The 22,516-nt window shown below is 42.3% G+C and overlaps 1 protein-coding gene and 1 non-coding gene across 2 annotated transcripts; both read right to left on the bottom strand.

The window, feature by feature from the left end:
* Positions 1-339: 339 nt before the first annotated feature.
* Positions 340-21,067, bottom strand: KPNA4 (karyopherin subunit alpha 4). The gene is made up of 17 exons (XM_056498254.1): positions 20,763-21,067; positions 13,971-14,015; positions 13,151-13,240; positions 13,030-13,059; positions 12,898-12,950; positions 12,108-12,203; positions 11,925-12,010; positions 10,234-10,320; positions 9,252-9,421; positions 7,976-8,020; positions 6,993-7,124; positions 6,670-6,798; positions 5,258-5,362; positions 4,662-4,733; positions 3,973-4,135; positions 3,111-3,205; positions 340-2,227 (listed from the first exon to the last, which is right to left on the bottom strand). The coding sequence occupies exons 1-17, from the start codon at positions 20,829-20,831 to the stop codon at positions 2,129-2,131; spliced, it is 1,566 nt and encodes a 521-aa protein (XP_056354229.1). The 5' UTR covers positions 20,832-21,067; the 3' UTR covers positions 340-2,128.
* On the bottom strand, positions 6,113-6,440 carry LOC130257118 (small Cajal body-specific RNA 7). Its single transcript, XR_008841258.1, has one exon. It is a non-coding gene; the product is annotated as a small Cajal body-specific RNA 7 (non-coding RNA).
* Positions 21,068-22,516: the final 1,449 nt, after the last annotated feature.

Genomic DNA, 22,516 nt, shown 5'->3' on the forward strand with positions numbered 1-22,516 from the left:
GAGGGTGAAAATTTTCATTTACTGCTTAGAATTTTTCCTAGAACATTGCAACTCCCATAAAAAGAATTTCATTTCCCTCCTCCATGGATTCCCTGGATCCATGAACACAGCCCTGATTTATTTAGTGAATACAGAGGTAATTAACTAAAATTGAAGTAAAATTGTTATTTTTTTATCATTTATAGCAAAAGAACTCCACACTTCCAGCCTGCACACACAAACCTTTAACAGGTAAAAACCTCAACCCAGAGCCTTTAAAAGTCACTTTCTTCAAACAATCCCTGTGTTTTAGGATGAAAAATGTGAATATTCTATAAAGAACCAGCCAGAGCAGCAGAGTTGCAAGTTTTAATGTTTATTTCCCCAAGACAGCCTAGCCTGCACTCTACTTGGATAAATTCACAAGCTAGTTTTCTGCTGCTTCTAGTTTTAAACTTTTAACCATGTTTCTGATGACAAGGAATGCTGCAAAAATACTCTAGTCCAACAAAGAGTTATGATCACAAAATAATCTTTATCCATTCTACAGTGTTTCAGAATTACCAGCTGATTTGAAAACACAAGGTAGATATAGATGCTAATGGTGGCTAACCTGGGATGTTTTATTATAGCAAACTGTTGTTCATGCAACACTTGTGCTCAAAGGGGAAGGCACAGCATTTCCTACAATGAGCCACCTTATCAAGAGTTCACTTTGTACAAATTTGTAACATCACCTTGAATTTAGTGTGCACCACCTCAAAACTGAGGCATTCCTCCAATTATAAAAACACTTGCATCCTTTTTGTGCAAGTTTTAAAAATACAAAGGTTTCTTTTTTTTTTTTCTCTCTAAAGTGGCTCAAAATAGATTGTTCATGGCTGCCTACATCTAAGATAAAAAGAGTCTAAAACAATTGGATTAGGCATATTAAAGGTGTTCAAACCATGACTTGATTTGTACATCTATTCACACCTCTTTTTTTCGCTCTTTATTCAGCAGTACATATGCACCAAATTTCATTTTTAGACGTTTCCATATCATTTTCATAGAAAACAAAGTTTGAAAACAAGTAACATTGAAACACAGCACGGTATCCTACCACAACAGAAACATTTTGGTTACAGGACTCAACGAAATCTAAAAATGAACTATGCTGGAGATTACCACATGCAAAGGTCTTCATGTTATCTTTGAAAATGAAAAGGATGAGGTTTATTACCACATTTTACTGCTTTCTACTATTATGGCAACTTGTGTACTGCAACACAGTCTAGTTTGAAGGGAAATGGATGATTTTTTTTTTTTTTTTTTGCTTGTTTGTTTTTCCATGCAAAAATCTACAAATTAGTTTTGATGATATGGAAAAGCTTTTCATAACATCAAACATTCATCTGGTGCAAATGCACAGGGAAGCCTTCCTGAAATTCTGACTTTTACAAACAACTAAGAAGCTGTAACAGGAAAAGAAATTAATAAGAACTGAAAGGAAAAAAAAAAAAAAAAAAAAAAAAAAAAAAGAAAGAGGAAAACACAGGCTGCAGGAGTAAACCAGAGTCTGCTGCTAAACCGGTCTTGGTGTGTCCAGTGTCATCAAGACTTTGAACTCATTGGGTGATTTTGGGTTTTGGGCCCCTGGAGGCGACTCAAGCTCACTCACAGTCACAGGCACATCACAAGCACTCTGCTCTCTCTCCCAGCCCGGGCTGCAGCAGCCCCGGGGCAGGGTGCAGACACTCACTCCACTGCCATTCACTCCTCAGCCCTGCGGGGCTGCAGAGCAGGGCCTGGCTGCCCTCGGCTCTCTGCTGCTGATGGTGAGAGTTCTGCGGCCCCCCTGCTCCAGGAGCTCGGTGTTCCTTCTCAGGCACTGAAGATCTGTGACCTGTAGCCCTTTTGTTTTTTTCTTTGAACAATCTAAAGAAGCATTCAGTGTGAAGTTTGTCATTACATTTTGCCACTCATTCTCACTCGCACCCACTCGCCATCTTGACTTCATTTGGGCTTTTCTGGGATTCCCAATGAAATCTTCACTTTTACTTTCCCGATTTAATGCAGCAGCAGATCCCATGAGCCAAGATTGATGGATCAAACCTTTTTTTTTTTTTTATTCAGTGCTGCATTGTACCTAAACTTCCAAAATACCACTCTAAAACTGGAACCCTTCTGCTGGTACATTGGCAGATGAATTGAAACCAAACGTTCCTCCTTGGATTGCTTCTGGAACAAGGCTTGGATCTTCATCAATCTGGAATGCAATGGGAACACTGTGAGCAGGACAAAGAAAACCTCCCTGCTCAGCAGCTGAACAGCCAAAAGCAGCTCCCTCTTCACCCCCTGCACCCAGTCCTGCCATCCCTCCCTGAATTTAGTGACAGCACTAACATGAAGTAATTTAAACCCAAATGTTTTAGCTCCTGTTTGTCAGGGAATCCTACACTGCAACCAAACCTTCCTGCTGACACCATTTTCTTTCCTGGAAAAACTTTCTGGCAGTCTCACAAACTGTCTCAGTTCTTAGAACACCAGCTAAGCCCAAACTTTGGTTCCCAAACTGACACTGGACTAAATTATTAAATTCCAAGTCCAGCTGTAAATGCTGAAGTTGAGTTCCTAACCAAACTTGGATCTTACTGCTCACATCAAAGTGAAACTTCCAAGTGAATGCAGCTGAAACCCTCCCTGCATGGCCAGACTGCCAGGGCTGCACTTCCCCTCTCTGCAGTGAGCTCCTGAGATTGGAAGTGCACAAAAAAACCCCAAAATAATAAAAATCAACCTTTGATTTCTGTTCCATGTTTGAAATGGAAACAAGGTTCCTGATCAGCAAATCCCACCCCTGGAATTCTTCAAATATTCTCCAATATTCCAACTACTTTGTTCCTTAAGCTGCAGCCTCAGCCCTGGAGTCAGCAGGGAGCTTATCAAATGGGAAATGTCAAGCTGAGAGTTCAGGGAACTATTCACAGCCTGGGATTTTAATCCCTGGAGATGAGCCTTAAATTAGGCATCAGATCTTCTTTAGGTGCCTCCTCATGAGCAATGGCAGGAGGTGCCAGAGGTTCAAAGCAGGGCTGGCTCTTCCCTGCAGCAGCAGATTTAGGAATGGAAACAGGGAACTGCACACTCACATCATCTGAAGAGAAGAACTGATCAATGATCTCATAAGCCAGTTTGTAGATGTCTTCATTTTCATGGTTTTGTAGCTGTTCAATTTTCTCCAGGCCTGCAAGCAACACACAAGAGATCTCAGATCACCAAACTCAGGCCAAACAACTTCCAACAAAGAAATTGAAAATACATCTGGGAATAGAGTTATGAATCATCTGGTTATGAATAAGATGCTGTTAAAGCCACCTGGCATATTTATATGTGTTTTGTATAAATAAACAGATGTTCAGCACACAGAAATCTTTCTGAACTTTGACAAGCAGAGCACAAACACCTCTTTTCCCCTCCCAGCCATCCTCCCTCAAGATTTGGTATTTAAGATTATTCTACTCCATGTTAACAAATCCCACAGTTTTTTACCTGTGCCCAAATTTGTTCTTTCATCCCTGAAAAGCTTCAGACAACTCAAACCACAACCAACATGGAGAAAGTCTCAAAGTCATGAAGAAATTAAAGTTATTACATTTTTATAATCACTGTATGTAGAATTATTTTTCCAGGTTCACCTGGACATGACTTGTGCATGATTAAGATAAGTACATCCACAATGACTAATTTAGTTTCTGTTAATTAGACTAATTTGTTTAATATGCAGACATTACAAAATTAGCACCCAATAAACTTTTACTGCCATTATCCTGCTCCTCCACATTTTATTTGACCATGTACTTAGGAAAAGCTGTGGATATTCACCTGATAGGCATGAAAAGGCTGCTTTAAAATGGATTTGATTAAAATATCTGTGTCACCAATAAACCCAACACAAGCAGGATGCCAGAGCAGCAATCCCTGGAAAAATGATGAACATTTTGCACTTCCTACCTCCACACTCCTCTATAAGATTGGCTATGGTTTCTGCTTCCTCTTCAGCCATTTTTAATATATTACTTAGTCCATCCAGAACCACTTGCACAACTTGTGCATCTTTTACTGTCAGCAAATTGCAGAAGGGAGGAATTACATTTTGTTGAATTAAGTAAGCCACCTGAGGGGGGAAAGCCCAGAGTTACAGCAGGAATGTGGCACAGCAGCAGCAAACACACCCCAGCAATCCAAGGCCTCAGTGTCACCACCCAGCCCAGAGCACCCTGCAGTGGCCACTCCAGGGATCCCTTCTTGGAACAGTCAAAGGTAAAATCTGGGTATTAAAATATGAAAAGATTTGAGATTTACAACACCCAGAGAGCAAACACTGAATTTTTCAGAGTGAAGCAGCACCCCAACCCTGCCACAGATCTTGTGTACTCAGTGGTTCCTGTCCTTTTAATTATCACATCCTTATGGTTTGGGAAAAAAGGCAAAAAGAGAAGTGGAATGTTTGAGAATCCCATCAGAGCCTGAAGTCTCCCATCCCAACCCCCAGGGATGCTCCTGACCCCAGGAACAAGGGAAGGGAAACTCTGAAATCCCATGTGGAGAAGGAAAAGTCACTGAGCAGTGGAGGAACAGAGACATCCATGACCCCAGCACCTCCCCAGACAGCAAATGCAAGTTCTCAAAGCTGGACTCACCTGGTCTTTTCTTCCACTGATTGTTAAGTTGCTTATTGCCCAAGCAGCTTCTTTCTGAGTCCCAAAATCCCCCTGAAAGCACAAGAGAGACAGAACAGTCATTGCAGGGTTTGTGTCAAGCTGCATTTGTTACAGTCCCCTCTGCGTGGTGCCACTGTAGCAGTTTTCTGTGAGTGACAATAAATCCCCTCCTGTTTGTGTGTTCATCCTTCCCTACAACCAAGGTGTGCAATGGATCTTCCAGGGAAAGAACTTTATTTAGCTCCCAGCACACAGGGTGCAGCACCTTATCAGCAGCTGGCAGCTCCTGCAGGCACAGCTGTGATAAACCCTGCACACACTGCAGCTGGGCTGGGACTCCATGGAAAAGTCTCCACACTTTTCTCACAGATCAATTAAAGGGCAATTAACAGAGCTGTTAGAGACCAGCTCTGTGTTATTTATCTTTTCCCTTAAATAATTTCCACATGGTTTTAGCTGTTCCTTCTTTCTGACACAGCACAGAGTGGTTTGGGGAGTCACTTTTTAAGACACCAAGACCCAACAGCTGGAAATTGCAGGATTTGAAGCCCCAACACCAATCCCTGGGATCTGACCTTATCTAGAAGATGGATTATCATTGGAACAAGGTTTGCATCTATTACTGCCTGAACTTGCTGCTGGTTTCCTGCAGTGATGTTAGATAGGAACCACACTGCTTCCTGCAAAATAAAACATCAGCAATTAATTCACAAAAAGATTCTATATCATTTATATCCACTGCAACTGGCCAACCTTCAACACAACCAAACACTCAGTTTGATTGTGCAGGGCTGAATCCTTCCTCAGACAAACCAAAGGGACAATCTCACCCAGGACACTCCACAAGGCTCCTCAGCCTTTCACTTACCAGCTTCAACTAAATACTTCACATTAAAAGGAAAAATTATTTGGAGACAGAAAATGCCAAATGAGCACTTCTGATTGCTTCCAGCACTGCTTCAAGCAGGTTTCAGCTGCTGGCCAAAATTCCTGACAGATCCTGGATTCCAGACATGGCAGTGCAGGAGAATTCTTTACCTCCTTCCTATTGTCTCTTCTTAGCTCCAGGAAAATGCAGCATTATTAATTAATCACTTGATTTTTAACAGTTCTCTGGAGTTTGTGCCTCTTTATGCCCATTCTGCCCAGGCACTGAGTGCAGGAACAGATCTCTTCCCCAGCAGCCTCTCCCTGAATTAAATTCAGAGCCCTCACCTCCCTTTGAGAGTGGGAATCAAGAAGTAACACTTTTAAATATAATTAAGTATTTTCAGAGTACCAACCTTGTAAAACCCCAGAGATAAGATTTCTCCCTTCCTAGAAACTCTCCACCACTCAATTCCCTTCTCAACCTCCCTGAAGAACTTTTCCAGCAGAGAATTTCTCTCCAAATAAGGTTCATCACCATTCACCCTTCCTCAGTGACTCTCTGAGATCAGATCCCAGGGTCTCTGCTGACCCTGGCAGAGATTTGGGCTGCCTGGGGCTCTCCTGGTGGGTTTTTTTGGGGCTTTAATCACAGGCAGTGTTGCAGAGGGGCCCCAGATGTGCCCAACACGCCTCAGATGCACTCCTGGCTCAGCACTGCCATCAGTGCCCCCAGGAGAGCCCCCAGTCACCCCCACACACACCCCCCACCCCCTTCCTCACACACACTCCATCCAAACACAGCCAACCATCTCCTGTCATCACTTCCAAGAGAGTCACTTTCATTAGGGTGACATTTCACACACTGACAACTCCAACTTTTAAAGTCAGATTTCTAAGAAAAAACTTTGATTTCCCATATTGACATTCCTGCCAAGCACAAACCTGCAGCTCCTAAGACATTCCCTGTGGAAATTAATTTCCAGAAAAAAATAATAAAATCAGTATTTGCTGAAACTTGCCACAAACTGGTGGAAGGAGTCAATTATTCATATCTTTATAACACTGCACAGCCAAATATAAAAGCCACCAATCAGGTAAAATCCCTGGTGTTGCTCACCTTATTAATTTTTTCTTTGGGATGTGTCAGAAGTGCTGGGAAGTGGGAGAGAGCTTCACAGTTGAGGACAACCTGTGTCTGCTCATCGGTGCCAGTGACAATGTTCCCCACAGCTCTCAGTGCAGCTGTCTGAAAACAAAACATTTCCTTTCAAAACAACATCTCTTCAGCAAAGCTGAGCACTGAAAAAAGTTTTATGCAAATGCTGCAGCGCAGAGGAAAAAAGAAACAATTTATTTTTTAAAATTCAATTTGAGTTTTTTTATAGTGAGTTTTCTGTAGTAAATTTTGAGGGTCACTTGCTCCATGTGATCCAAACTCACCTGGACTTTGACTTCCTGGTGGCTGAGGAGAGGAACCAAGTGAGGGACAATTCCAGAGTCTATCACCATCTGGATCTGCTCATTGCCAGCATCCGTGAGATAGGAGAGAGCCCAGACTGTATCCACCAATATCTGCAGCAGAAACAGCAGCACAGAAATCACCAACACCTCTGCATTAACTGACAATTCACTGCAATTCTTTCACATGCAGAAACAGCAGCAAGTGTGAGCATTTCAACTGACAGCTTGCAAAAATATTGAGTGAGTTGTTTTAGCTGGCAGCTCTTGAATGGCTCACCACTACAGGCATTCCAAAAATTCAAATAAATTTAATTTCACCTCCTTACAGACAAAAATTACATCACATCATTACTATAAGAATAGTAAAGTTAACATCATTTTTTGCAGAGCACTGTTGCCATTAACTGAGCTACAACTTCTTTAAGAAGCAAAGAATCTTAAATTCTGATTTATGTTCAAACAAAAAAATGACTTATTCCACAATTTCAAAGTTTTGCTCATTTACTTCAGTATTAAATAATTTCATATTTAATACATCCCAGAAATTACATCTAACCCTGACATTTGACATGTGCAGCAGACACTGATTTTTCTTTCACATTTAAGTGGTAGGCAAAAAAAATATCCTGTATTTCTCTGTGAATGAATGCTCACAAATAAAAATAAAATGCAGTCATATTATATATATAATTATATAAAGTTTATAAAAATAAAGGGAAAGTACATGCAAATGAACACTTGAAAAGCCAGAAATACCAGGGGAAAAACATCACTACTTAAAAATAACATCAATTTTTTAAAATAAGCAGTTAATAGATAGCCAAATAAGTTTGTCCTAATCAAAGGAAAGATCACAGATTTTAATTATTTTATATTTCAGCTAAAAACTACTTTGGTTTTTAAAAAAACCTAAACTTCTACTACAGCAGAAGCTGGAAATGGATTTCAGAGGGGTCACTCACATTTACATCCGTGTGGTGAATTAGAACACAGAGTGCTGGCAGGATCTGAGGGGGGAAGAAGTATATTTTATATATATTTATATATATTTATATATATTTATATAATATTTATATAATATTTATATAATATTTATATAATATTTATATAATATTTATATAATATTTATATATATTTATATATATTTATATATATTTATAGTCTGCTTTCAGAAACTCCTGGGGGTTATTTTGAAAGCAGCTGAGAACCCAGTGATATCCCCAATGAAAACCCCAGTGATATCCCCAATGATATCCCAGTGATAAACCCAATGGAAACCCCAGTGATAAACCCAATGAAAACCCCAGTGATATCCCCAATGAAAACCCCAGTGATATCCCCAATGAAAACCCCAGTGATATCCCCAATGAAAACCCCAGTGATATCCCCAATGAAAACCCCAGTGATATCCCCAATGAAAACCCCATGAAAACCCCAGTGACAAACCCAATGAAAACCCCAGTGACAAACCCAATGAAAACCCCAGTGACAAACCCAATGAAAACCCCAGTGACAAACCCAATGAAAACCCCAGTGACAAACCCAATGAAAACCCCAGTGACAAACCCAATGAAAACCCCAGTGACAAACCCAATGAAAACCCCAGTGATATCCCAGTGATAAAACCAATGATATCCCAGTGATAAACCCTATGAAAACCCCAGTGATAAACCCTATGAAAACCCCAGTGATAAACCCTATGAAAACCCCAGTGATAAACCCTATGAAAACCCCAGTGATAAACCCTATGAAAACCCCAGTGATAAACCCTATGAAAACCCCAGTGATAAACCCTATGAAAACCCCAGTGATAAACCCAATGGAAACCCCAGTGATAAACCCAATGGAAACCCCAGTGATAAACCCTATGAAAACCCCAGTGATAAACCCTATGAAAACCCAATGAAAACCCCAGTGATAAACCCAATGAAACCCCAGTGATAAACCCAATGAAAACCCCAGTGATGAAAACCCCAGTGATAAACCCAATGAAAACCCCAGTGATAAACCCAGTGATATCCCAGTGATAAACCCAATGATATCCCAGTGATAAACCCAATGATATCCCAGTGATAAACCCAATGATATCCCAGTGATAAACCCAATGATATCCCAGTGATAACCCAATGATATCCCAGTGATAAACCCAATGATATCCCAGTGATAAACCCAATGATATCCCAATGGAAAACCCAATGATATCCCAGTGATATCCCAATGAAAACCCATTCCCATCACCTCCTGGATGGTTTCCATTGGGGGAGGGGGGTCTTTGTGGCGACACAGGTTCACCATGACCCAGGTGACATTCCTGAGGAAGGTGATGGGGATGGAGGGGCTGATGAAGGACAGCAGTGGCTTCACTACTCCAAGGCTAATGACATAATCTCTACACTGGGGTCCATCACCTGGGAGACAGGCAGAGATGTTTGAACAGAAAATTTCCCATTGCTTACAGATTTTAACAGAAAACCTCCCACCACAGAAAACCTCCCTCCCATCATGTAGAGATTTGAACAGAAAACCTCTTAGGGATGTTTATAGATTTTAACAGAAAACATTCATCCCATCATTTAGATATTTTAACAGAAAATATCCCTCCCCATCATTTACAAATTCTAACAGAAAACATCCCATCATGTATAGATGTTAATAGAAAACATCCCAGGGATGTTAGAGATTTTAATAGAAAACATCCCTCCCAGTATTTACAGATTTCAACAGAAAACCTCGCTCCCATCATGTATAGCTTCTAAACAGAAAACCTCCCATCATGTACAGATATTAACAGAAAACCTCCTATCATGTACAGATATTAACAGAAAACCTCCTATCATGTACAGATATTAACAGAAAACCTCCTATCATGTACAGATATTAACAGAAAACCTCCTATCATGTACAGATATTAACAGAAAACCTCCTATCATGTACAGATATTAACAGAAAACCTCCCATCATGTACAGATATTAACAGAAAACCTCCCATCATGTACAGATATTAACAGAAAACCTCCCATCATGTACAGATATTAACAGAAAACCTCCCATCATGTACAGATTTATGGTGATGGGTGAGGGACAGGGGTGGCAGACAACACCAGAACAGTGAGAGCCCAACAAATCCCTGAAGATTCCTTGATAAAATTTCCAAACCACACTAAAACTTCCCAGGGGTTGGTGGTGGCAGGAAGAACAATCATTAATATAACACACCCACCTATGATATTTCCTAAAGCCCACACTGCTTGCTCACAAACATTTTGATGAGGTGAATGCAGCAGTCTCAGGAAAAGCGGCACAGCATCTGAAATAACCAAAATAACCCAGGGAAATGGTGAAAAAATCCATCTCAAAAGAGCAAATCATTCACAGAATTAACTCTCACATGAGGTTTTTTTTTTTCCTGTTAAGAGCTGGTCAAAGCTTCACTAATTTCCCAGGTGATATTAAAATAAACCACTGCAATAATTCTTGCTTTGCTGCATATTCTTACAGAGCCTGCACTTGAGAATATTAAACCCTTGACATTTCATTTGTTTGCAAGTCTGGAGTTTACTGAAGCTTGTCAGGATCCAAATTTAGCTCCATTTATTGAATTCAGAAACTCTCTGCTAAGTTATGCACCAGACCCAACTGCAAAGTAACAACAAGGAGCAAACTCTGCCACTCAAATGAAGCAAATTGAGAATAAGCAGGAATGGGGTGGGAATTAAGGAATAGGGCAGGAAAGGAATCCACATTTCCATTTTTATCCTGATAATAGCTCAGTCTATAAGGAATCCATTTACTGCACATATTTCAAGAGAAATCTAAAATTTTTAGTTAGACTTTTTTCTTAATTTAAACTATATGTTTACTAGAGAAACAAAAAAAAAATCAGCAGGATTCTTATTTCCTGCTAAATAAAGGTATTTACAGTGTCTGTATGCAAGGACAAAAAAAAAAAAACATCTCCAGCAAGCAAATAATAAATTTTTATGGAAAAATTACAACAGACCACGTTTTTAATAGAAATAAATAATAACTTCAAATTTCATAGCTATTAAATTGACTAACAGAGTACAACACAGACCTACAGAAATCACTGAAAAAGTGCTCAAACCATTGATAAATTAGATTTAAAGTGTTCTAGATCACAATAATAAGTTATTAATTAGATGTCCCAAAGAAAACTCAGGTTGCAACTGGGAAAGGAAGAGGATGGAGAAAAAGGTAAAAGTATTTTATTTTAGATCCTATAAGGGTGAAAACCAAATTATATCAAAGTTCACAGGCTCTTACTCTGAGTTTGAATAAGTAGAAGCAATTGATCTTTCAGCCAACGTAAGTTTCGTGTATTTTTTTCCTTAAATTTTAGGAAAAACTCACTTCATGGTATCTGATTCTTCAAGAAGCTCTGGTTTGTTCACTCAAATAAAAACTCTGCTATTTAATTCTGATTCAGCACCAGAAGCTCTGCTTCAGGACATGCTGGAGTCCAGAACAAAGTTTGCTTTGCCTGGCAGCTCATATTCCAACAATTCCTTCCAACATTTCAGATACCTCAAAATAGGAAGGACAGGTTTTTAAATTCAACTTGATTTTGGAGGAGTTCTGGTCCATGAACATCCTTCCCTCTTCCCAACAGGGAGCTTTCCAGAGGGGTTGTTTGGTTTTATTTTAATTTTTTTTGATGACTTTTGGTGAGGGTTATTTTGAAGTTTGAAAACTGCAAACCAGCAGATACCAACTCTGCTCAGATATTTTGAATTTCCAGCTGCTGTTTATTATTAGGAAACCCAAGTGGGTTTAAAATTAAGCTAAAACTAAGTGTGTGAGGTGAACAGCTCCTTCAGAGCATTGATTAACAATCAGATTCCAAGCAAATGCCAGCAGGGGATGGAAGCACAAGCAGCCTGCAGCACTCACTGGATTGAACTACAGCCTGGGTCTGCTCTGAGGTTCCAGAGGCAATGTTTGTCAGAGCCCACGCAGCTTCAAACTGCAAGGAAGGACTGCAGAGAAAGAAAAAGCACAGGAATTATTATCCAGCAGTGGTACATCAGCTGAACAGCAAGAATTGGTGCAGTTTTGAATTTTGGCAGTACTCACTTGTCATCTCTTTCAAGACAGTGCACTAGGATGGGTAATATTCCTGATTTTATTAGGTCGTCGATGGGTGGGTTGCGGTCACTGGACAGCAGCTTCCTGAGCAGGGAAGTGAAAAAAAATCAAATTACAGACAAATCCTGCCTGGAAAGCAGCAGGGAGTTGTTTCATCCAGCTTTTCCCTCAAAAGGGATCAGTGCTGCCATGCAGCAGGGCAGTAAAGGCTTCCTGTGCTTGAGTTTGGGAGGCCCAACAACCAAATTCCTTCCCAAGTGTTTCTCTCCTCCTCCCAAAGAGCCACAGGATTTGTTTCCTCTTCTGTAAGTGAAAATAATCCCCCAAAGTGAAATTATTGAGCCACTGGAAAAGCAAAGCCATCTCATCCATTGGCCATTTCATTCCATGTTTTCTCCCTTTTGGAAGTTTATCACCAGCCAGGAAAATAAAAGATGAGAGTTATTCAATTCCAGCTCCCACAGCTTCTTCCTTCTCCACCCAGCAAAGGAGACACTTAGCTCTTTCTGCACTTAAAGCCAAAGATTTTACAGCCCTTTAAAGGGTGTATTTCACTGTGTGAGAAGCATCAAATTTGCACCAAATAAATCCAGGTATTTACATGTGAAGAAAATCCGCACTACTTAAAAGGTCTGTATATTCTGATTTCTTGAAAGTTCTAGTTTCCTTTTAAAAATCAATTAATTCAAGTTCACTTAAGCCAGACAACATTTTCTGACCTTAAAAGCATGATAAAATAAGAATAAAATCAGGATATTTGAGCAAAGTGTGTTCTTACCTTGCTGCCTGCACAGCACTTAACTGAATACCCTGGTTGTCACTTGAAGCATTCTAAAATAAGAAAAATTACATTTTTCACACATCTGTCATCATGCCACAAAGAATATTCAAACAATTTAATTGTTTTTACCTGTACTATTGCCTCCAAAGAAGTGTTTTGCTAGAAAAGAGAGACAAAAAGCAGTAAGAAATTGAGAAATTCCAAATGTCTTTAAGTTTGTAAATAGAAGAAATTGTGAGTTAATTCTTACCACTCTAAAGTCCCCATCTACATCAGAATCTTCACAGATATCTTCATGAGGAACATTCCTTCTCTTTAGGAGATGCTCATCTCTTTTGTTCTTAAAGACAAAAATGATGGAATACCTTTAAAACTTGGATTTAGGGGGAGTGGGGGTGTTGAGAAGGGAAGAGAAGCTCCTGTTTCAAACAATCCTAAGGACACCAGCAGTGACACTTAAATTTTCCAAAAAAAGTTGGAAAGGATTGCACAGAGAAGCACATTTTGGGAATTCTTCCTAAAAAATCCTGCATCCAACTCGTGCTGAAGTTCCCATCAACATTCCAACATCATTTCTAACAGGACACTGAAAATTCCCAGATTTTCTCTTCTGCCCAGAGGAAAAGAATTCCAGTTGTGATTCCTTTTTTCCAATAATTTCAGTGTTACCTTCACACTCTTCCACACTCACTTGTAAGGAAATAACTTTCCACTGCAGATGAGCAGGAACAGCTGATTTTCAAAGGAAAAAAAGCTTTTTATAAAAATCTTTAAAAACCTTTGGAAGTGCAAGAATGATTCCCTTAATTAGGTTACAAAAACACCTCCTGGTTTTCAGGACAAAAGTTGTAGAACTCCCATAACTTCAGAACTTCTGAGTTTTTAACCAAAATTCTTATATTTTTACTGGAGTAAAAACAAAGTCAAATCCCACTGGGGAGAGTAATAATACAAAATGAAAGAATAATAATACAAAATAAAAGAATAATAATACAAAATAAAAGAATAATAATACAAAATAAAAGAATAATAATACAAAATAAAAGAATAATAATGCTAGGTCATCTCACCTTTCTCAACTCCACGACAACTTCATTTCTTTGCCTTCTCATAGTCTGGAAAGAATAAAAAAAAAACAAAACAAAACATGATAATCTGAATTTAGATCAATTTTAAAAGTTCTTGTACAACTATTTCAGTTCATGCACTTTAAACAAAACTTTTACACAGGGTTTAATCTTCGTCATCAAAGTAGAAATCTACAGGAAATGTAAATAATTATAATATTTCTGCTATTTCAGAGGAAAGCACTCTCCCAAGTCTTCATGTTGAGGAAAAAAGGAATTAGGAATCAAACCATGTCTTTTAAAGGGCAAAATGGAAAAGGGTTGTGAATAAAACAGCATCAAAAGCATTTAAAAGACCATGGCAATCTAACAGTAAAATAACTTTATAGACAAGTTCAAATTAAGAGACTCTGCAAGCAAATTTGAGTTTAGAACTATTATTTATAAATTAACACCTTTGATATTCTAAGAGCAATTTTTTTGTCATTTTCTCTACAGCTGCCTCTGACAGTATTCAGCAAAAATTCAATTGTAAATGCACATAAATTGATTTATTGCTGCTTGTGCTACTGCAGTGAAAACAGAGAAATAAATCAGTCTGGAGTGATCTGCAGTGAATGAGAACAGCAAAATTCCAAACAATTCCATTTTTGTTGTGACAGCACAGGACAGAAGGAAAAGGAACCTCCTGGACAGCATGGAGATCTGAAGATCAGCATTCAAACCTCACTTGCCAAGCATCATCATTTTGATCAAAAAAGAATTTCCAGTTCATCAGATCAAATTTCAGCTGAGCACAAACACTGCAGCTCCTCAAAGGAGCCACAAGAACAACGATCAAATAGGAAAAAAGTGGAAAAGGGAGGGTTCCTCTGCATGCAAAAAGGCAGAACTTACATGGTCTGAGAGGAAAATCCAAACTCTGCATGTCTGGCATACCCAAGATGAAAACCATGTGAGGAAAGCCTCTGATAATCAGATTGCAGAACTGTGCCACACCTCTGATGATCTCACAGGACTTTTAACACCTTCCCAAAGCACAAGCCAATAAAATCAGCATTCCCACCCAAAAGCTGCCCTGGCAGAGGGATGGCTCTGCTGGTCACAGCAAAGCTGGGCTGACATAGGGAGAATTAAGTGGGACCAAAACAAATATTACAAGAAAAAAAACCCCTTACTTGAAAAATCCTATCTGCAGTTGATCAGATTTTAAAAGAGAAGAATGTTCTCCCTCCTGCCACAAGCTGAATTCCTGCCTGCACACCTTGCAATCACAAAAGCCTTCACATGAAGGACCAATGGGATGATCCCTAAGCACAATTTTCCAAAACCTGGCTCCACCAAAACCACTCTCTGTGTAAACAGTCTGTTGACAGAATAGTTACAGGTCAACCTGGCACTGCTCATCCTGTGAGGAAAAGCACAACAAGTGAGAACTGAAGTCAGCTCTGCCACGGGATTTCCCAGTATCACCAGCCCAGCCAGAGATGCAATAGTTTGGAAAAAGTAAAATACCAAGCAGAGTCAAGATCAACTCGTGCTGAACACAGCTCAGAGGGCAGAGATGAGGGCTGGTGGTGTGCTGGCAGGTGGGGAATTATCCCTCTGAGTCTGAATGAGCTCCCAGCTCCCACAGCTGGAGCAGGAAAGCACTCAGAGCTCAGCATGGAAGGGCTCCAGTTGAAAAGCATGCACCACTCTGTGAGGAATTCACGTGGCTCTCTCAGTCACTGGATCCTGTTTGTCATTTGCAACATCAAAAATCAAATGATCTGATCTATTTCTGTCGCCTGTGATGGCTACCCCTCCATCCTCCTTTTTTTCAATTATATTTAGCTTCAGATTTATCATAAGGGCTATTTCTGACCATTAGTCATGACTGAGCCCTTCAGCTTATCATTAAAATCTCCTGTCAGTGATGCCTGCAGGATCCTGAGACATTCTGGGGGTTTTCACAACAACATGAGGAACGTTCCAAGCAGCTGGGATGCACCTGGAGTGGGATCCTCAACCACACCTGGAGTGGGATCCTGCTCCTTTCCTGTAGGGATGAGAACTCAGCCCGTGGTCACTCCTGGCTGGGGTGGTTTGGTTTGGTTTTTTTTTGCTGGTGTAAAAGATTCCAGCCCATTTCTGCACCTCCAACAGGAAGGTGTGGCAGCACAGCAGTAACTGTAGAAGTCTGGCTGCTCCTCTCATGCAGGGAATGGTTTCCAAAGGCACATTGTTTCTGCTGGGGAACTGCAAAGTCAACAGTTACTGTAAATAACAAATGAGTTGGTTGTGCCATCCTTCCTTCCTTCCTTCCCAGGAAGTTGCTACCAGCACCAGTGTGGTCTGGGATTCCAAATAAAAAATAAAAGACACCCCACAGGGAACAGACATGTGAAAACAGATTTTACCCAGTGATTCAGGCCCTACTCCATCCATTATTCCCCTCCTATACAAATTTTATCTCAATTCCAAACTGGAGCAATGAAATCTGCTCAAGATCACTGATAAAAACACTCTGGGATCATAAAGCCAACCCCAAGAAACCCCCAGAAATCACATCTCAGCAACACTTCCCACTTCAGAATGACAATGGGAGTCTGAGTTCCAGATAAAAAAGTAAAAATCAATATGACATTACATGTGCTACCAGCCCCATTTTTCCTGGAGAAGCTGTGCATGGCACAGAAAATGCCTTAAACAAATATCTCAGTATCATTTCAAAGTGACAAGATGGATGAGCTTCACCACAGAACTCCAAGTCAGCTTAAAGGAACCTATTTTTATCTCACTGAGTGAAATTCTTGCTCTCCTTCAGTTCTCCCATATTTAATCCCATATTTTGTGTAGGATACAGAAAGGGTTGAAAAGCTTGAAAGTACCTGTAATATTCAATATATCTCATACCACCACCTGTCCTTCACTCCCCTGGAGCTTCCTTGGTGTTCTCAAATATATTTGGATTTTTAAAGTCCAGCGAATGATGCTGACAACTCTTACTTCAAGCATCTTGATGCAATGGCTGCTCCAAAATTAGTTTTGAAGTGCTCTGCATCACAGAATTATCATCATTTCCCTTCAGGCATCTCTCAATTGCAGAGCAGAAATCTCTATTTAACACCTCTCCTGTGCTGGCACTGTTCAAGCAATCCTTAATCTCCTCCCCAGCAACACAGGTGAGAAAAGATTCAGCAGATTCTTCCAGGATTTCCAGAGAAATAAATGCAGGAAATATTTTTTTATTTCATTAAAAGCAAAATCCCTAAATGTCAGTCAGATTGCAATGCTGCAGCAGGGAACAATCACCAAGAGAAAATGAAATGTTGAATCACCAGGTGAAGGAAAATGAAGCAAATAAAACACCCTAAAACTCTGCAAACCTTCTCAAGACCCCTAAGTGCAGACTAAAAATGCATTATTGAAATTCAAATTGCAAAGAAAACTCTAGCACAGACACAAGGAACAATTTGCACTTATCTGGCCTTTGCATAATAAAGATCTGGTATTTAATTTCAAGATCTGTGGCATTACCATTAAAAATAAAGCTTGGCTGGGTGTCAGCACAGCCATCCCCATAATAAACAATAAAATTTCTTTCTCATCCAAGGGAGGAAAAAAAAAAAAAAAGCCCAAGTAAAACCTGTTCCTCACTGAAGACACAAGATGAAAAAAGTCACCTTACCCTGCTCCCTAATGGAGAAGTATTTGCATAATTTAATATCAGAGTCCAGATAAACCCTTCTTCAAGTCTGATTTTGGGGTTGGAGGTTAAAAACTGTGGCCACTTCTGCAGTTTTTAAGGCTCTTCTTTGTGCTGAACCAATTCTATTTCCCCCCCACAGCTCTAAAATCTTGAAGACCCTAAAAAAATGTTGCAAGCACTGACCAGAAATCTTAAATTCCTCCCAGAGATGCTGCCCAGCTCCAAATGACTGCTCTCCCAACACCACTATTAAAAACTTTATTACTCTGTGTATTCCTTTGAGGAGGAGCAGAAATCAGGGAAAGGACAAGGAATTCTTGGAGATTTCTGCTCCCAGTGAATCCCTTTATTCCCAGTGTCACCACCAATCTGTCATCTCCAAACACATGGCAGCAATTATTCACAACGAGCCAGTGCAGGAAATGTTTACCCAAGACTGCAACATAGGAAGGAATTTTGTTAAATATTTTATGTAAAACAGGTGCTTGTGTTGGGGTTTGTCTGCTTTTTTCCTATGGTTTTTTTTTTTTTTTTTTTCCCCCCCAGGCCAGAATTTGTATTTTTAATAAGCATATTGGGGAAAAAAAAAAAAATAAAGTGTAACTTTAACTTAGGTGTCCAAAAAGGTGAATAAATGTTTGGTACTTTAAGGGATAAAATGTAGGAAATTCCCTAATTTTGGTCAGAAAGAACTTCCTGTGAGTATGTAAAACTGGAAGGCAAGGACAATGTGACAGGAACTGCTGGCACTGGAACTGTCAATGGGCTGATGTGAGCACATGGAATTAAGAGATAACATTTTTAGGAAGTTTGCAATTCACAACATTCAATTCACCTTTCCAAACCTCCAGAAATCCCTTCATTTGGCATTCACCAAAATTAGGGTGATTTCTTATTTCTCTAGAGGCAAACTGTCATGGAAAATTTTGAAAAAAAAAATGATGGTTTTGTAAAAACAACCCAAGGCCAACCAGAATTTCAGCAGAGATAAAAAAAAAGGGGAGGAGTGAAGGAGATAAAGATCAAATGTTGGCTTCCTCTGTGAAATAAACACAAAACTTTCTGCCCAAAGAGCCCTGCAAGGCGGATTTTGGGGGTGTCCTGCCCCAGGAACTTGGCTCAGAGTGGCACCACCAATTCCCTGCTGGCCAGAGTGATGTGTAAGCAGTTAATGAGCAGCAAGGACAGCCAGAAGCCTGAGCTATTGTATGAAAAATAGCCCAGCACCGTGGTTATTTTAGGGAGCAGGCGTGTGCTCCAGGATTTGCTGGATAAATGTCACTCTCTAAAATTTAACACGGCCCTGCAGTGGGTTTGGACTGTGGAAAAAAGGACTGAAGTGCTGCAGCAAATAAAAAAAAAAAAAAAAGGGATTGAAGAGCTTCCCTGCCTTCTGACACACTCACACGTGGTGTTACCTGCCTGTGTCCATCTTGGATCTTCCCTGCTTCAGCCCTTTTCCCTTAAAATTCTGCTCCAAAGCACCCAAATTCCAGCCTGGGTCTCTCCTGAATCCCATTTTTCACTGCAATAGCACATGCTGGGTGCATTCCTAAAGATGCTTTCCTAGAATTGTCTATTCAGTGGAATAAAATTTATATAAAAAGAAATTAATATCTAAGGCAAGGGGTTACCAACCAACCTCACAGCTCTGTTAGCAAACAGAGTGATTAATATATTTTTGCCAAAAGTTTGGACATAATTGAATAATAAATTGTTTTATTAATCTAATTGGACATGTTAAAATCCAGGTGTTACAGATTTATGGAAAATCTGGCTGATGTTTTAATTAATACAGACATAAAGGAGTTTTTACTTTTGAAACATTGTAATGTCTTCATAAAAAAGACTGGAATATTATGGAAAACTAGGCTAGTAAAGAATAGCCACGAGAATGCCAAAATTCTTATCCAGAACCCTGTACTGAGAATTTGAAGCTCTAACCAGCACTCCTGGCCGAGTGTTTAAAGGTGAGGATTGATACCTAGTTTTAAAATGTGGCAATTTCCCAAGGAAACCCCAAGTTAATTATGCATCCTGCTGCGTTTGGGAAGCACAAATAATTGAACCACCAAAAAAGTTCAGGGGCTCTGTGTTACAAGGCAGAAAGTGCTACAAGGCTTCGAAAGTGTGCGAGCAGAAGATAGAAATAGATAAAAAGATTTAAAAAAGGAAGAAAGAGAGAGGGAATAGAAAGATTAAAAAATGCTATGAAGCTTAGAGCGTTATTTATTTAATTAGGTATCCTGGAGACACGCAGGCCCTAATCCTGACTCAGGCGTTTCGGGGCTGCTCGCAGAGATGGTTCCTGCGGGAATTGAGCGATCGCAGCCGGGGCCGCAGGGGCAGGGACGGGGCCGAGCAGCTCCGGGCCCGGTCTGAACGCTGCCCCTCGCCGGGCTCCCCGGGCCCGGCCTGAACGCTGCTCCCCGGGCCCGGCCTGAACGCTGCTCCCCGGGCCCGGCCTGAACGCTGCTCCCCGGGCCCGGCCTGAACGCTGCTCCCCGGGCCCGGCCTGAACGCTGCTCCCCGGGCCCGGCCTGAACGCTGCTCCCCGGGCCCGGCCTGAACGCTGCTCCCCGGGCCCGGCCTGAACGCTGCCCCTCGCCGGGCTCCCCGGGCCCGGCCTGAACGCTGCTCCCCGGGCCCGGCCTGAACGCTGCCCCTCGCCGGGCTCCCCGGGCCCGGCCTGAACGCTGCTCCCCGGGCCCGGCCTGAACGCTGCCCCTCGCCGGGCTCCCCGGGCCCGGTCTGAACGCTGCTCCCCGGGCCCGGCCTGAACGCTGCTCCCCGGGCCCGGCCTGAACGCTGCTCCCCGGGCCCGGCCTGAACGCTGCCCCTCGCCGGGCTCCCCGGGCCCGGCCTGAACGCTGCCCCTCGCCGGGCTCCCCGGGCCCGGCCTGAACGCTGCCCCTCGCCGGGCTCCTCGGGCCCGGTCTGAACGCTGCCCCTCGCCGGGCTCCCCGGGCCCGGTCTGAACGCTGCCCCTCGCCGGGCTCCTCGGGCCCGGCCGCGCCCGGCGCGCAGCGCGGCCTCGGCGGCTCCTTCCTCCCTCCCTCCCTCCCGGCCCGCCCGCCTCCCCGCGCCTCAGCCGCGCTCACCTCCAGGTCGCGGCCTTTGTTCTTGAAGTTCTTGAGGCGCTGGTTGTCCAGCTTCTCGTTGTCGGCCATGGCGGGGGCGGCCAGGGAGGAGCGCGGCCCCTCCGCCTCCGCCCGGGCCCGAGCGCGCCGGGGGCCCGGCGGGGCCCGCTCTCGGCCTCAGCGAGCCGGGAAGGGCCGGGGCTCGCCGGGCGCCGGGTGGAGCGGCCCGGAGCGCGGCCGGGCGCGGTGCGGAGGGCGGGAGCGGCGCCCGGAGCGCGGCGGGTCGGAGCGGGGCCCGGGCCGGTGCCGCCGAGCGGGGGAAGGGACGGGGCGAGCGAGCGAGGGAGGGAGGGGGAAACAGGGGCAGCCTCGCTCTGGGCGCCGCCGCCCATTGGCTGCGCCGCGCGCGCCCCGCGGCCAATGGCGGCCGGGAGGGAGAGGGCGGGAGCGGTGACGCAGCGCGGGAAGGGGAAGGAAGGAGGAGCCGCCTCAGCGCCGCCGCCATCTTGCGTGGTGGGGTCTGAGGGGAGGGGCGGCGCCTGCGCTGCCCGGCAGGGTCGCTTTAATCCGTTCCGTGTGGAAGTTAACATTTTAATCCTTCTCTCCCCTCATGGAGCCGACACTTTACAGTTTAATCCTTCCGCTTGCTGCACTTGGCGTTCACTCCCGTCATGGAGCCAAAGTCACTCTCCGCTCCAGTCACTCTCCTCATTACGCTTTGTATTCAGGCCTCTCGCAGAGCCCAAAGTAAACAGTTTACTCCTTCCCCTCGCTAAACTTTGCATTTGCCCCCATCACGGAGTCAAAAATTAATCCTTCCCCTCATGACGCTTTGCATTTATTTGCATCACGGAGCTGAAAATTAACGCTTTAATCTTTCCCCTCATTACACTTTGCATTCCCTAAGAATAATCCCTCTTCCAGTCTTCCAGAACTTTAGAGTTAAAAAAAACAGCTGTGACAGAAACTTTTAAATTTTTGTTGAAATAAGAAACAGTATTGAAAGTACTAGAGGGATACACTTGCAGAGCAGCAGGGATGGTAATTTTGTTCCTACTGCTTAAATTTTACCTAGAAAATAATGCCTTAGTGGCATAACTGTTAGAATTCTCTAGGGTGTCTATATCCATTTATACACCCATAACACATTGATCTTCCAGACTGTGTTTTATCTCTGGACACTTCCCAGAGGGTGAATTCTGTGGATACTGCTGGGAACCAGGGAAAAAGGATCCTTGAGGCCTTGCCTTTCTCAGCCCTTTACAAGGTCAACCAATCATAACAATGATTATGCACCTGCAGGGTCCGTGAGAGATGTTTTGTAAAAGTCTATTTTGAGAGAGGTGTTGCCTTCTTGGACCAATGAGTCTTTTCTATTTTATTTTGCACGAACTATTTAAAGCCATGGCTTTCTTCAATAAACTGCTCTTTCTTGCTGCATGCAAGAGGGGGTCGTGTTACTGTGTCCTTTCATTTGGCTTTAGATACTTCTCCAAAAAAATCCCCAAAAGTGACAGGAGCTGAGTCACCACAGCCCCATCTGTTGCATAAATGTAGCAGTGATGTCACAACAATATGAGGAATTATTGTTGTCACAGCCATATGAGGAATTATTATTGTCACAGCCATATGAGGAATTATTATTGTCACAGCCATATGAGGACCCCCATCAATTAGGGTTAATTAATGCTGGTGGAATTCCATGTAGGCATGGCTTGTCCAACAGTATGGAAAGCATTTTCTCCCAACCTGGTGTAGGGACAGCAGCCCTTTCA

This window comes from Oenanthe melanoleuca, chromosome 9, assembly GCF_029582105.1.
Source record: "Oenanthe melanoleuca isolate GR-GAL-2019-014 chromosome 9, OMel1.0, whole genome shotgun sequence".
Taxonomy (NCBI): domain Eukaryota; kingdom Metazoa; phylum Chordata; class Aves; order Passeriformes; family Muscicapidae; genus Oenanthe; species Oenanthe melanoleuca.